At 42.0% G+C, this 15,150-nt stretch overlaps 1 protein-coding gene across 1 annotated transcript; it reads left to right on the top strand.

Annotated features, from left to right (window-relative positions):
* The first annotated feature begins 434 nt into the window (after positions 1-434).
* Positions 435-15,024, top strand: cplx2a (complexin 2a). The gene is made up of 4 exons (XM_079279253.1): positions 435-635; positions 2,091-2,175; positions 11,298-11,476; positions 13,286-15,024. The coding sequence occupies exons 2-4, from the start codon at positions 2,145-2,147 to the stop codon at positions 13,472-13,474; spliced, it is 399 nt and encodes a 132-aa protein (XP_079135379.1). The 5' UTR covers positions 435-635; positions 2,091-2,144; the 3' UTR covers positions 13,475-15,024.
* Positions 15,025-15,150: the final 126 nt, after the last annotated feature.

Below are 15,150 nucleotides of genomic sequence, written 5' to 3'. Positions count from 1 at the left end.
ATGTATCTTTAACACGATTGTGTGAATAATGATTTGATATTTTTAGGGCAGTGTATGTAAGTGTGTGTTTTCCATTAAATGAAGTGCCTTTTTGTGATATGTTCTCTATGCAGTAATACTCACGTGCCACGGTTTGATGAACCGCAAACTAATGAGTTAAGAGCTGTGAAGACATGAAGGGAAATCTCATGAAATGCTGATTCGATTTATGATGATGATGATTTATGATCTCCCACGCATTGAGTCTAGTAGTCGGCTACCTTCAAAGTACTTTTAAATGTTTCTTTTCAGTTGAAATTGGTATAAAAAAAATTAAAATGGAACCCTGCACTTGGGTGGTATTACATTGATGTGCTCCCCCCCCGCCCCTCGCTCCCTCTGCATGCTCTCATCTCGTCCTGCAGGAATAGACTCTCTTCCTCCGCCGCTGCAGCCTGACTCTGACACAACCGGCATGTCTGCAAACTGAGAGGCGCGCAGGAAGACACACAGAGAGGCACAATCCCTCCTTTAAGACGCACAACTTGTGTTTTTCTTTCTCCCCGCTGAAGCAGAAGGCGGAGGGTGGTTATCACACTGCGACGAGGCTTTTTTTCAATTGGAGGGATAAAGACTTGAAGGAGGATCAAAACAAGGTAACCGAAGCCCGAACAGCCAAAGATCAAGAGATGTTTGTGTGTGTGTGTCGTTTACGGTACGGGACCAGGCTCGCGCGCTTGGTAAAAGATGCTGATGCTTCCATACTCTTCGACACTGTGCATTGGCTTCTATGTGCGTGTGTGTGTCTAAGCTTGTGGGCGCAGTCATTTAAAGGGGGATCGTACAGTACGGTACTGTAATTGTGCCAGAACGCTGCACCGCACCAGGAGCTTTGAGTGAATACTGTAAGGGTTCATGAGGGGAAACTGATGCTGCTGCAGATGATGATGATGATGACGATGAGGACGAAGGAAACCAGGAAATTATTAGGACGTTGCGCTCGTGCAGATTTGACTTTGGGGCGAATGCAAATGACTCGAGGACGAAACAGCGATGTAGGAATAATGAGTGCAGCAAGTTTTTCTGGAGGCTGCCCCCCCCCCAGTAGTCTGCTGTGCCGCAATGGCAGAGGGATGCTGTAAAATGCAGCAAAACTACCCGTGAGGTTGTTATGTCGTAAAATGAATTATATGATAAAAAATGTCCTTTTAAGTAAAAAAAATGTGGCTTTAGAGTCGTTATTGCGCTCTGTGACTTCTATATATCATATGAATACTAAAATGATAACCTGGATTATTATTATTTTGTAATCACCATAAAGCACAATAAGGTCTGTAAACTCACAATTGAGTACCTTAGACATAAAGTTCCAGCAGCAATATCATATAAAATAATATAAGTAAGGTCATGTAAGGTTATTATAAAATGCCTATTGATCCACTTTAAATCATCCTTTATCATAAGCATATCAAAAGGAATAAAATGCTCTGATGCTCAATATAAACTCACAAACGTGAAGTGTAAGACCTTGAAGGAAAGCATCGTATCTGTACGGCCGTGTTATGCCCTTGCAGTGATGCTCCCCAAGGCCCATGCACTGACATAAACCATGCCTCCACTTGCTCATCTTTGACCTCTGCATCTGCTTTCTTTCTGTGAGTTATTTCCAATGAGGGAACCATGACAGGCAGCGTCAGCATAAATCCATACAAGATGTAGTGTTGGTTGTAAATCGAGGGCACAGGTGCCTTCGACGAAACTCAGGACACAGTGTTGTACTGGAGGCTAAAGTCATCTTAACCTAGTTTCGTCACCCTTTTTGTTCTTTAGAGTCAAGATGTAAATTCATAAGTTGACGCGAACTAATTAAGATGTTGTGGTTGTCGTAAAAAGGGGGAAGAACATCTTTGTTCTTTGCCAAACAAAGATCTCTGTCTGGAGGTCGTTTCTTGTCCGCATTGAGCCTCATGAGCATCATCATCATCCTCCTCATCATCATCCTCCCCCATCCTGTCAAACACTTGTATATAAAAATCACTGGAATGAAACTGCATGTCCCAACAGTGGTATTCATGCAGTCACAGCTTGTGTATTCTGTCCCCTGGCTGCAGGTCTGTCCCTGATAACCTGACCACTGAAGGAAGAGAACACAGAACTGCTTCATCATGAATTTTGTAATGAAAGCTGCGATGGGAGGTGAGTAGTCTGCCGGGATAGAGGTTGATTTAATAGCACTGCAGTGTAAAGGACTTAAAGGGTTGTTCCGCAGCCATAGCAGCAGTACTGCACTAGTACTGGTAGTTATGGGGCTACTGGGCTGATATAATCCACCCTGCACCAAACTCATGACTTCAAACAACAGCTGCGCATTCTCTCTCTCTCTCTCTCTTTTTTTTTCTTCATCCATCTTTTAAAAACCTCTCAGGGCATGACATCCTGTTGGTTAAGTCCCGGGCTGTTATAACATGATATGCTCAAGATTATGGAAACCTGTTCATGGTTTGTGGCTCTGCATTTCTGCCTTTGCAGAAAAAATGCCTTTGTGACCAGTGATTCCCTAAAAGCCTGAAACGTCTCTGTTAAGGCAGTTAGGACTGCTGCAGATGAAATAGGACTGCTGCAGCATGTAGCAGGTCTTTTCATGCTCTAATACTGTACCAAAGTGCCAAACATATTATCTTTTCAAGAATGCAGCACCCTTATTTCTTAGCTTGATCTTCATGCATTTTTGAGTTTACCCGATGGAATTTGCACAAAGAAGGTTGAACTTTCTCCTCATCCTTATAAAGTTGTGATAACATGAAAATCCCTCCAAAATTAGAGTTATTAGGGTTTCAAATTACTTTAATAACAAGGCAGTTTTTGCTTTTTAATAAGACAACTGTTGGCTTCTTTTTTAAACAAGATAGAATAGAGAAGGGCTATTTTCCGAAGAACTATGACTAAAATTTCTTTTTTTTCCACAAGACTTTTGTCCTTTAAAGCCTTCAGGTATTATCCGTTAGAATATCATCTGAGCTATTATTTGCCCCTTAATTAGTCCTCATTATGGCCCTGTAATTCATCTGCCTTGTTGGCTATCTTCAAGGGGAAAGGCAGGAAAGTGGCACCTTTAGCTGTAATACAGCAGTCGAACACACACACACACACACACACACACACACACACACACACTGGTCAGTTGCTGAGCTGTTGCTGTCCAGGTTACAGAGGTGTTAGGACTGTTGCAATTAGGATGTGGAGTTGAAGCCGCTGCTCATCGGGATGCAGAGGATGGCAGCCCTGCCTCGCTCTGCGTTGCTGCTGTGCTTCGTGTCTGCGCTATGAATTCTTAAATCAACTGCATTGCATTGGATGCTATTTTTCTTTCTTCTTTTACTCCGCAGAAGTCGGGCTGCAGTCCGCCTGCGGACTTTGGGAATAGATTTGACAGTGTGGGTGTTTGCCTGTGTGAGCGTCTGTGCCCTGCCTGTGCCGGAGAGATGTTTTATGGATATTGTATAGAGAATGTGTGTGTACTGCATACTTTAGGGTTTAGATTTCAGTGTGTGACAGAGAAAGCTGAGAGAGTGAGAAAGGGTGCAAGGAAGAGAATGTTTAATAATGCGTGTGCATGTGCTTTAATAATCAATATGTATGGCTATCAGGGTCATTCGGCTGTTCTGTCGTCAGTGCAAGCCGTCTTTGGTTGTGGGCCATGTCTACCGGCGGGGACACAGTGACCTCTTTCCACTCAGATGTCGGCAAAAATGCTGACACTGCACTGGCAGCAAATCAGATAATGAAACAAAGCAATAAGCAGGTAATCAATCCCCTCAGCGATCAATCTGATGGTCAGCGCCAGTCAGTCAATACATGAGTGAAATGTGTTTTAATCAATTTAGGCTGCATTATTGAGCGTACCTGAGTCTCAGTCCACTAAGTCTGAGTGGTGTAAGCTGTTGCTTGGGGACGGTTACTGACTTTCCCTTCACACATTTCCTGTCTTTCTTTAATGTCATCTATCAAATAAAGGCAAAAAATAAGAAAGATGAACATATTCTTCCTCGACCTTGCAAAGAGCGATAACGTTGCTAATCGGCAGTGCAGCTCTAGAGATGGCAATGTCGGTTGGTCGGTCTACCTCGTTGGTCTGAACTGAAATATTCAAACCATGACATGTACAGCAGTCTCTTGGGTGAAAGCCCTGTTTTTCTTTTTACTCAAACAACCACCCCAACTACCGTGGACTCATTTGAAACATATTTTTGATATGTCAAAAGCAAACGTAATCCATGACACAATAGTTTCCCTCAAAATGTAATTGACAATGCAGTTTCGTTGTATGGGCACGTCATTCTTAGGAGACAGCGTTAGGACACTTAACTAAGATGTTACAGACACTTGCAAGAGAGCCGAGCGAGGTTTACCTGCGGTGAATCGGCAGGACTCTAATCCAGATACATCTGCAGAGTTCAGATGTCTGTTGGACGTTCTTCTCTGCGGCGGCCATGTTAGCTCCTTAGCCCATGCTGCATTGCCTTTTGCAAAGTTACAGTACAGATACTTCTGTGTTGTCGTCGTAACAGATGAAAGTATCTTAAAACAGATGTGGCACTACACATTAATTAGTAATTAAACAATTGACAAAAAGTTCAATGTAAAACTTTTTGGAGCTTTATTTGTTAATTCTCTTAAGTTCAGACACCTGGCTGCTTTTGTTAACAACACTTTACTCATCCTCCCACTGGTGTCTGGAGGCAGCAGCTACAGCATATGTGCATCAAGGAACTTGTGGTGCAATATATAAAGAAATGGCTTCTTGATTGCATGCAATTCTGGACCAAATGTAATGTTTAAAACATGTTGCACTGAATTTCCTACAATGAGTTTAGTTTGAGAACAAACACAAAGTTGGCCTTGTATGACAGTGACTATTGGCTTGCTGAGCTGAAGGCAGTAGTTTAGAAGACAGACAGATAATTGTGCACATTTGACATCCTAATCCACGCGTACCAAACAGTACAACATGGATTCTTCTTGCATAGACATGTTGTTCCATCTCACTGTAGTCAGTAAAGGTTTTAAGTATCGTGTGCAGTCTGTTGGCAGAAAGCTTTTAATCTACATGAGTCAAACATGTGGAGTGTAAGCTCCATCTTGTTACATTGTATCAGCATTCAGGACACAATGGGAGTTACTTTCTGCCTGGATGAATTAAAATCAACGGAATTTGAAATGCATTATTTTGAAGTGACTTATCTGTCACACCACATCTCAGGAATGTATTTGACATCAACTGGGAATTCAGTTCATTGTAATTTGTGTTATGAATGCTTTTTTTTTGGGAGGCTTTTTCTAAATATGATCTCAATTTGGCACTGCCCTTTTTATATTTTGACCAAAGGCATACATTAGATATGATTTACACCCACTAATTATTGTCTTTCTGATTATGATTTGATATTATTAAGGTTTACGTTAATAATTCGATTTTAATTATTATTTTTCCAGTACGTTGAGACTTGAGATTGAATCTGTTTTCCCAGCCCTAGCCAAGCTTATAATAAATAATCGTGCACCTCGCTATCTCCATTAACAATTTAACTTTTTTAACAGACGCAGTTAGCGACTCACTGTTGGTTCCTTTGTAATGAATCCCATCTGGTCTGCAAGAACAGAGGGATCCAGACTCATTACCGCTGACGCAACCAACACCTCTCATATGTAATCAACATTGACTTAACTTGTCGATGAGGGAGTTTTGAAATTAAAATATACTGAATTATGCTTTACTGTACAATTGGGATTCATTAGCAATCAATCCTGCAAGATTGTTATTCGGGAGCCATGAAACAGGGCCTCACACAGAGTTTGCACCCAACCATAAATTCTTACTTTAGTTTCCTTGTGCATTGATTTATTCTGCTCCTGAGAGCTTCAGCGCTGACTCTGCACTTCTCAACTCTTAAAAGCCGAAGTTAGTTTGACAGGATACAGGGCTGTTAAGCCAGGCAGACATTAGTCCTGAGGTATGGCGCTCCATCAAACCCTGAAGGCCTCAGGCAGCAGTGAAACCTTGACTGCATCAGCAGAAAGTCAGCGCTACACAGCTAATAGGCGACTGGTGAGGTTTAATTTACAGAATTAAGAAACATTTAACTTTTGCATCAAGTCTCATCGATAGATGTGAGGTTTGAGAATCTGCTACAGGAATAAAGAGAGTCTGACAAACAGTAACTATACTTAAATGTACATTTTAACGTACATATTTGTGGATCAATTCAATTAGCAGATGAATTTAGACACATCCCGGTAAGCTTGATATCAGGAAAATAGGTCAAGAAGAAGTCATTTAAGTATTTTCAGCATTAACAGTTTCATTGGACTGGGATTATGGCTACCAGTTTTTTTTGGTTCTTGGTAGTTTTACTGATATGATGCATTGAATTAGACCATTTTATGACGTTTAAAAGCGATTTAAGTAGCTCCTTTGATTGAGTGTCAAAGCCCCTTGAGGCAAATTTGTGTTTTTGGTTCCATAAGTCAAATGTACTTGACTTGAATAAAGAGGGGAGACAGTTCTCATTTTGCACAGCTAAATGAAGATTAGTGGATCAGTGGTTCTATGTGCTTTCTGGATAAGACACTTGGCTCGTTAGTACTGTGGATACTTAAAATAGCTCATGGCAGTGAGTATCGTCAACCGAACTGAAGCTTTTAGGCAATTGACAATGATTTTTTTTTTCTTCATTTTGCAAAACAATGCAAAAATGATATCCCTCCAGAAAGCGTTTTTTGAAAAGCTCGTCACTAAGATGAGTGGACTAGAGTAGACCCCACCACGCTCAATGTTCAGCATTATCTTTCAGTAACTGATCTCCCTGAATCACATACAGAATTATCAAACAAGCTGAAGCTACTTTGTCATGATATTGAAAGCCCATTTAGTTCTTTTATCAATATTAATTAATTCTCAAACTTAACTTTGACTGGTTGGCTAAACAAAGTGTCAGCAAGTACATCGGTTCCCACTAATGGGTGACATTTTCAGTGGATAAGTGTGACAAAGCTGTGTGATTTGAGGCAAAATGAAAACTGAAGACACCCTGAGATGTTCTCCCCCCACCTCGTCTCCTCAAAAAACAGATAATCCCATTTAGCAGCGCTCTAATATGATTGGCTGAGAGAATCAGGTCTTCACCGCTGACACAGACACACTCCCCCCCATCTTCTTCTTCTTCTTCTTCTTCTTGTGCGGTACTCACGCAAATCAGATTCAGTTCATGAAATTGACCTCGAGCTCCGCCTACAGTGAGGAGTGTGTGTGAGTGCGTGTCTAACCCACGAGTGTTTGCCAGTAGGTCCAGATCTCATGAATAATGCATTCAACCATCCAAGGCTTGAATCGTGTGAGAGAAACTGACAGAGAGAGGAAAGGGGATTTGTATTAAAAACATTGTCTATGACCTTTCTTTGAACATATAGATATATATGTATATGTACATACATACATATATATCTATATATATAGATATATATAACATAACTGCGACCAATTAAACAGCACACTTTATCCGCCTTTACCACCGATTTCTCACCCTGCCACGTTTCCCCCCCCCCCCCCCCGCTGTTTAATAAGCTGTATTGAGACAATGCATCCTGAAGGCCAAACCTAGATCTTCATCCGCTTTCCCACCACAGTTTGGATTTAGAGAGGGGATTTGCCTCCAGAACCTGCAGTGGTAAAAGGAGTAGATAAGCACCGTTTATCTGATCAAAAAGTTCAAGCACTGGGAGAGTTAGCTGAGGTTAGTCTTATGTCCTCCTTTCCCTCCCGAGACTTTGGATTTAACAAAGGTTCAGCAAAGCACTTTCAGAAGGAAAGGATTAGAGAGATGACACCGTTTAACGTGCGAGGTAATGTCCAAGTATTGAGAGGAGAATCCTTGTGCAACTTTACCTCTGCTCGGCTTTTATTAGCTTACATATTGAATGCTATTCCGACAACTACTACAACCTTATGGAGTGCGCAGGGATGAAGTGTAGCCGCACTTTATTCAAAAACATAGCTCGACACAGCTTATGCGACGCCTGAGAGCTTAATAGATTCATTCTGGGTTGAAAGGACATTGCTGTATCTCTAAAATGGCTCACAAAGCATGAGCTGGGATCATAGCTCAATATAACTCAAGGCTTTGTCTCTCAGGATCCTCTTTTTTCTTTTTTACATTCGAACAAAGACAATCTGGATGTGCTAATACGATTTTGTGAAACCAGACCAAGTTTGTTTTGGTTTGGCAGTTAGGAGAGGTACTGGAGGGCTTTTATTCTGGGCTGGGATGGGAATCTTCTGACAATGAGGCTTAGCTGGCAGTGAGTCACTGCTCCACTTTCAGGATTCGATAGCAGTGTTTACACGGACTGTGTTGAAGATATTCAGGTATAAGACCATAAACTGATCCCGAAATAGGGATGCACCGATCAGAGTTTTTCAGTCCCGATACAGAAACCTGGGCGTCGGGTGTCGGCCGATAATGACCGCCGGTACGATACCGGTGTTTGCCTCACTGTGAGGAAGTGATCGTTCTGTGTAAGGCGACACCAGGCTTGACTTAAACATTGCTTTCCTAATTTTGTAAAACTAATTGTAACAAATAAATACAAATATATACATTCCATAAATATAATATCATAACATCGTACACCAACAACCTGGCAAAACAATTACAAGTGTAAACCTTTTTAATGCAGCCACAAATTGGCCAAAACTTAAACAGAAATTGAATTTCCAGTAGATGATGTATATCGTATATAAACATAGAAGTGAATCCTGTTTGCAGATACCAGACCCTGGCGCGTGTGAACGTTGAGTTCAGTTTGGATATTCACAGTTTGTGCAGGCTCATTGTTCTGCAGACTAAATCCAAAGTCAAAGAAAATGTTGCCATTCGTCAGCTGCACGGATTCTTAATTGGTCCTTTCTTAATCCCTGTTGCGGTGTTTGCTTACATCAGCAGCTGACAAGAAAATAAAGGTGGAGGCGAGCTGTTTCCTAGCAACGCAATTAAGATTAAAACATATTGTATGCATGGCGAGTGGTGATTAGAGTTAGGGCAACACTTGGACATGGATACTACTGTACATGGACATGCCCATACATACACCTACTGTAATCTGCACATTCAAACACACATGAGAAGTAATTGCTCAACCACTCATGCACGAGACCCTAAAATGGAACGGAGCAATTATTTATAGCCACATGCGCATATATAGGGCCACTCACTGTATGGGCTCTTCAGCTCTCCTTCTAACCATCTTTCTCTCACGCAAACACACTTAAGAGAGCAAAGATAGCATCATGGTCGGGGAGATGTCGCTGTGTCAGCTTCTCTGTGCTGCTCATTAAATGCTGATACAGCAACACCTTCGTTCACTTCGGATTTCTCTCTGAATTTCAGTCTCTTCCGTCTCTTTAACACCAGAGGGGCCAATTAATGTGACTGATCTAGTAAAAAAAGAATACATTGCAGCTTTAAATTACTACGAGGTAATTAAACTTGAATAAAACAGTTAAATATTTGATTTTAAACGACGTTTCATACACTGCTGCACAGTCATCAGAACATATATTAAAAAAGAGATCCTAAAACGTAAAGTCGTGATTGCACAAACCTCACTTTTTACAGCCCGCAGTTTTCCTGATTCCTTTTTATTTCCGTTGCTTTCTTTTTCTCCTCCGTTGCTCTTGCACTCATCCTTTCCCACTTCATCCTCTCCTCTCTTTTATCTCTTCGCATTTTGCTGCAGTTTGTTTTCTTTACGCTGATGAGTGAATGATGGAAACGACACCGGGGGCAGCTGCAGACCGGCGGGGTACTCTTTCTTCTCGATGGCGTGCTTTCTCTCCTCAGATGTTCCCTTGTCTGCCTGTCAACCTCTTCCTCCTGACTTAACTCTCCCATTCATCCTTCATCACTCTTTTCCTTCCCTCCTTCCATTTATCCTTCTGTCACACTCTCGCTCTCTCTCTCTCTCTGGTTCCACAGAAATTGCGGGGTAATCCCACTAACTGGAACAGCTCAGCTAATACAGTAGCTTCTGACAGATTCTCTCCCTCTCCTCATGCTATTCTTCTTTTTTTCTAAATATGTCTTGTCACAAAATTCAGCCGTACACTGACTCCCTATCTCCCATTTCCTCATTTCTTCTTCTCTTTTTTCCCCTCCTCCTCCTCACGACTTATCTGCTCCTGTTTTTGCCAAAACCCTTCAGACCTTTGGCTTTTCTCCTCATCTTTTTTTCTTCTGTTGATGCTTGTTGACAGCTTATATGGGTTTGCCGAGCTCAGCACTTTTCTGGTATCACAAGGCATTATTTTACGGGATGTGCAGCTCCTACAGCGACAGCAAGAAGGCCTGCGTAAGACATATTTCGGGGCTTGTGCCTTGTTGTGTAAAAGTCATATTCACGCTGTACATCGCTTAAAGAATACGTTTATATTCTACAAACACAAAAGCATTGCGATGGAAGCCCACTGTGAGGAACAAACGCTGTTAAAATCTGATCTCCATGATTGAAACACTGTACGCTCAGACTCAGGCATCTATTTGAGGAAATTCTCCACTACATCGCTCTTCACATATCCAAACGCAGCTTGCTCTAATACGACAGGCGCGATCTTCACAGACCATCCAAAAAACAATTATTCGACCTACACTCTCCCACTGCTTCTGCCCAAAATCATGCCTGAGAAAAGGCACTTTAAGAGCATTTCCCGTTGCGCATTGGTCGTAGAATTCACGCCAGAATTCTGAAAGACAATCGCTCACAACTCCTCCATCATAATATCCCATCTCAGGTGGCAGTACAAGCTGGATTTTGATGTCTACATCTTGAAGTCCATGATCAGAGAAATGTGCCATGAGCTCTGGCAGTACCTGCCCTCTGTGAACAGCCACTGTTCTCTTCACTCTCTCACTGGATGGCACGGTTTGTGGCGAAACAGGCAGCGTATCATCCAAATTACTCTCAAAAACATCCTCACTCCCACCCTGTGTGGAATATAGTGCAAAGCCAAAATTGTCATCGCTTGTAGTACTTCCAAGAAGTATCACATCAGGGTTGACTGTTTGAAATGTGGCAGATGTTGGGGCTGTAGCAACACTGAGAGAAGAAGTGGAGGTCTGATTCTGAGAGCGTTCTCGTCAACTATGGACACAGCCTTTGCCTTTTTAAAAGTTTTTTTCTCGTTCCAATTCAAATGCTCACAGACAGTCCTAGGGGCCGGTTGTCCTTGTGTCTCATGCTTTTATGTTCTTCTCTCTCTTTCTCAGGAGGTCCTCCTGATGTGGGCAAGATGCTGGGTGGGGAGGAGAAGGAGGAGGACCCCGACGCAGCCAAGAAAGAGGAGGAGCGACAGGAGGCGCTGAAGCAGCAGGAGGATGAGAGGAAGGGCAAATATGCCAAGATGGAGGCTGAGAGGGAAGGCATGAGGCAAGGCATCAGAGATAAGGTACAATCGTATGCTGTATAGTAAGTTAATGGATAATTGAAATACTCATAAAGTTCACACAAGGAATCAAGTCAGAGTCTCGAAAACAACCACGAATACAAAGAAATGAAAAATGTAGAATTGTGAACACTAAACTCCAAAATGGTGTCAAATCCATTGTAAGAAGTTTTGATGACTTTGGATGCCGTCCCGTCTATTTATGTTTCAGGAGCTTCTAAAGTTCTTCTCATCTTGGCTGCATGACAGCAAAACCCTTTTTTTTTTTTTAAACAACAGACCTGTGTTTGAAATAGACTATCATCAGACAATTTTCGTGTGCTTTTATGTCATTTTAAAATAGATCAGTGGAAAATCAGGAAGGAGCGGTGCAGAACTGAGAGAAATGAGGAGCCATGATTCATACGAATACATTTGAATTTAAATGGTTGGCTCAGAGAGGACTGCTCTAGAAATGCAAACTCATATCTAAATTTTTGTTTGCATTTTCTGACGAAACCACAATGTCCCGTAATGACTGAATGAGCATTAGTATGCTTTCATTGTACAGTTAGTGTAAGTGTTCGCTTTAAGCTCCCCTCTCCACAAATGTGAGGCTGTGGGGCGGCTGTGATGGTATATAGAGGCTGCAGTGTAACCGCCTCACTGCAGAGGCAGTGCGAAAGACAGGCAGTCTGTGGGTGGGGCAGGTCTGAGGGGAATACTGTGAATCAGCGGGATGAAAAGTGGCGCTCCTTCCCTGGCGCCGCACCTCCTCTATTCCTCCCAAGTTCTCCCTGAGCAAGGAACGACTCCCAAAGTGCTCGTTACTGAGGGGTTTCTGTCAGCAGCGCTGTGCCCAATACTGCGAGAAATGTCCATATTACAGCTGTTTTATCCAGATGTTGGGAAATAGAATGACATTATTAACAGTTTTGGGTGGCATCAGTTTCCAAAGCTGGTGTGATTATTGTTGTGTGACTTTTCCAACAAATACATACTGCGTGTTTTAGACATGCACTGTCATAGTGTGAGCACTGAAAAGCTGCAACCCATCCACCGGCTTTTGACATATTCCATAGCTTTGCTGAAAGACACAGACAGGAACAAGAGGAAGACAACGATGAAGGGTTAGCAGCTGCTCAAATCACAGGAACACAGGGTAACTCCATGGGATGGGCGAATCTCAACGTTCAGTATAGGATATGGACGGATGAGTAGCTGTGCATGTGCATTATGTCGTATTCATGTTATATTGTAGTTATCATAATTACAATTTACCAACTCACATCCCCCGCAGACCATCATTCAATTTAATGAAATCCATTCATTGAATGTAGCGTTACATGGTCAATGAGCAGTGTTTTTCAACACACACGCCAATCCGTATTACATCCCATGCTCACGATGCTTCAAGCAGACATGTTGGCCTCAGCAGAAATTGGTGTCAAGCTTTCCAGGGCAGAGGGCAACTCCATTGTTACAGCTGAAAGATGTTTTTGGCCTCTTGAACTCCACAACAGCTGAAAGCATCAAAGGAACAGCACTGGGAGGCACAGCGGTTGTTGGTTTGGTGGCCATAGCGGAAACAACAGGTCATGTGACACACTTGGAACCAGACAGCAACCATCGCAAAAGAAAGTTTGAAATATTGAAGACGTGATAATACCACACCCAGCAGAACCAATCACTAAAGCCACTAAATGCAAAGTTTACAGACAACAATGCACCAAATAACAAAATAATGTCTCACATTTGTGTTACTGCCAATGTAGTTATGCATTTACTTTGCACCCTTCACTCTTCCAACATATTTGTTTGTTGAACCAACAGTATGGCTTGAAAAAGCGCGAGGAGGCCGAGGCCGAGGCCGCAGCCGCCGCAGAGGAGTCTGTAGAGGGCAGCCTGACTCGACCCAAGAAGCTCGTGCCGGCCGGCTGCGGCGACGAGGAGGAGGAGAGCATCATGGACACAGTGATGAAATACCTGCCAGGCCCGCTGCAAGACATGCTGAAGAAGTAGGCTAGCTCGTTAGCTAATGCTAACGTTATCTAGCTCAGTTCATAGGCTACATTCACAAAGTTGGCTTAGATCCGGGGGGGTTTTTCCCCACCCACGTGACAGATGTGAGCATTGCTTTGTAAGTAATGTTACATAACAGGAAGTTTAATCTGGCGTGTTGTTTTGGTGTTTGGACAAATCTAAGTTTTATGGTGGGGAAGTGAATCAGATGTGAAGCAGCAGTGTGAATGGCAGCCATTAGACTGAGCTAGGCTGACCCCAATGGCCAGGTGAACGTTAGCTATGCCACACTGATGAAGCTAACAGCAAGCAGATGGGCTAAAAACACAATGTTAGATGGTTTAGCCTTCTAGTCTGAGACGTTTTAAGCTCCCTCCTCTCCTCTGCAGAGCTCTCTTGCAGCACTGAAAAATAACCCCCTTGTCCGCCATGCTGTTAACTCAATTTGTACATAAATAAATGAATACATTACAAGCCTGAAGGTGGGCAAACAATCATAAAATATTATATGAAATTATTATATTAACTGTGTCTGTCTCCAAAAAAAAAGAAGAAAAAAAAGATGTGATAACTTGATAAGCCATATTTTAAAAAGGAAATTTAAACATTACTGTTGTGTGCTCCTAAAGCTACTGTTTTGTGTTGGACCACGTCTGAAATTTATGTAAAACTTTTTGCACACAGTGTTACACATCCTCTGTCAGATCTATTGTCTATCTCCCCTACACATAAGTGTAATAACATTCATGTAGTGTAGTGTTTAAAAATGTTTGTATTCCCCTTGTTCAGTGCGTCTCCTTCTTACGTCTTGCATGGCATTTGTCTCGACACGTTTGTTGTGTGAGTATCTACAAACCCAACCCCCCCCCCCACACCCCTTTTATCCTCTTCTTTGTCATGCAAAAAATATTTACGGCAATAACTCCTAAGTTTGAGTGTGTTTTCACTTCCATGCAGATATAATCGTTAATAATCAGTCATGAAAAAATGATACGTAAGCATTCAGGAAATTTCATTTACAGGTTTGCAGGGTTTTCTTTTTTGTTGTCTCATTGTTTTTCGAAAAAGAATGACCGTGTAGCCGTTCATACAACAGCCAAAACCTTAAGCTTTCAGCCATAAAACCAGTATATACAATATATATACAATATATATATATATATATACTATTACTATCAGGATCTGTAATAGGGAGCGAATACTGAATGAATCTGTATGAATAAACAGGAAACATGAGTTTTATATTAAGCGGTATAAACCTGAAGGTGGACTACATGTCTGGATTTTGCATCATGTGAAGAAAGAGACCACCCTCCCTCAATACACACACACACACACACACACACACACACACACACACACATACATGGTGAGTTTGGCTACTGGTTCAGTTACACAGAAAAACCAGAGACAAAGTGATGCTTGATTTCGTTCTTGTTGTTGGTTTAGGTGTGAGAATGAGCCGCTGAGCGCGGCGTGGAATGCCATTGAGCAATAAAGGATTATCATGTATGTTTCTGCCTGAGATTCAATAAAAACTTTAAACCTTGTTCACAGACATTAAAAAGGCGTCATCTTCTGTTCTCCGGAACGTGTGGAAATTTTAACAAAATATTTAGTTTCATCTTTATAATTATTAGTATGTACCCAAGATCTTCCATTGTCCATTTCAAGTG

This window comes from Melanostigma gelatinosum (assembly GCF_949748355.1).
Source record: "Melanostigma gelatinosum genome assembly, chromosome: 11".
In the NCBI taxonomy this organism is placed as follows: Eukaryota; Metazoa; Chordata; class Actinopteri; order Perciformes; family Zoarcidae; genus Melanostigma; species Melanostigma gelatinosum.
This window is presented reverse-complemented; position numbering and strand designations above follow the sequence as displayed.

Coding starts and splice junctions, on each gene's coding strand:
- cplx2a (XM_079279253.1), top strand. CDS start 2,145: ATGAATTTTGTAATGAAAGCTGCGATGGGAG. Junction 2,176..11,297: donor AATGAAAGCTGCGATGGGAG/GTGAGTAGTCTG, acceptor TCTCTTTCTCAG/GAGGTCCTCCTGATGTGGGC. Junction 11,477..13,285: donor GGCAAGGCATCAGAGATAAG/GTACAATCGTAT, acceptor TTGAACCAACAG/TATGGCTTGAAAAAGCGCGA.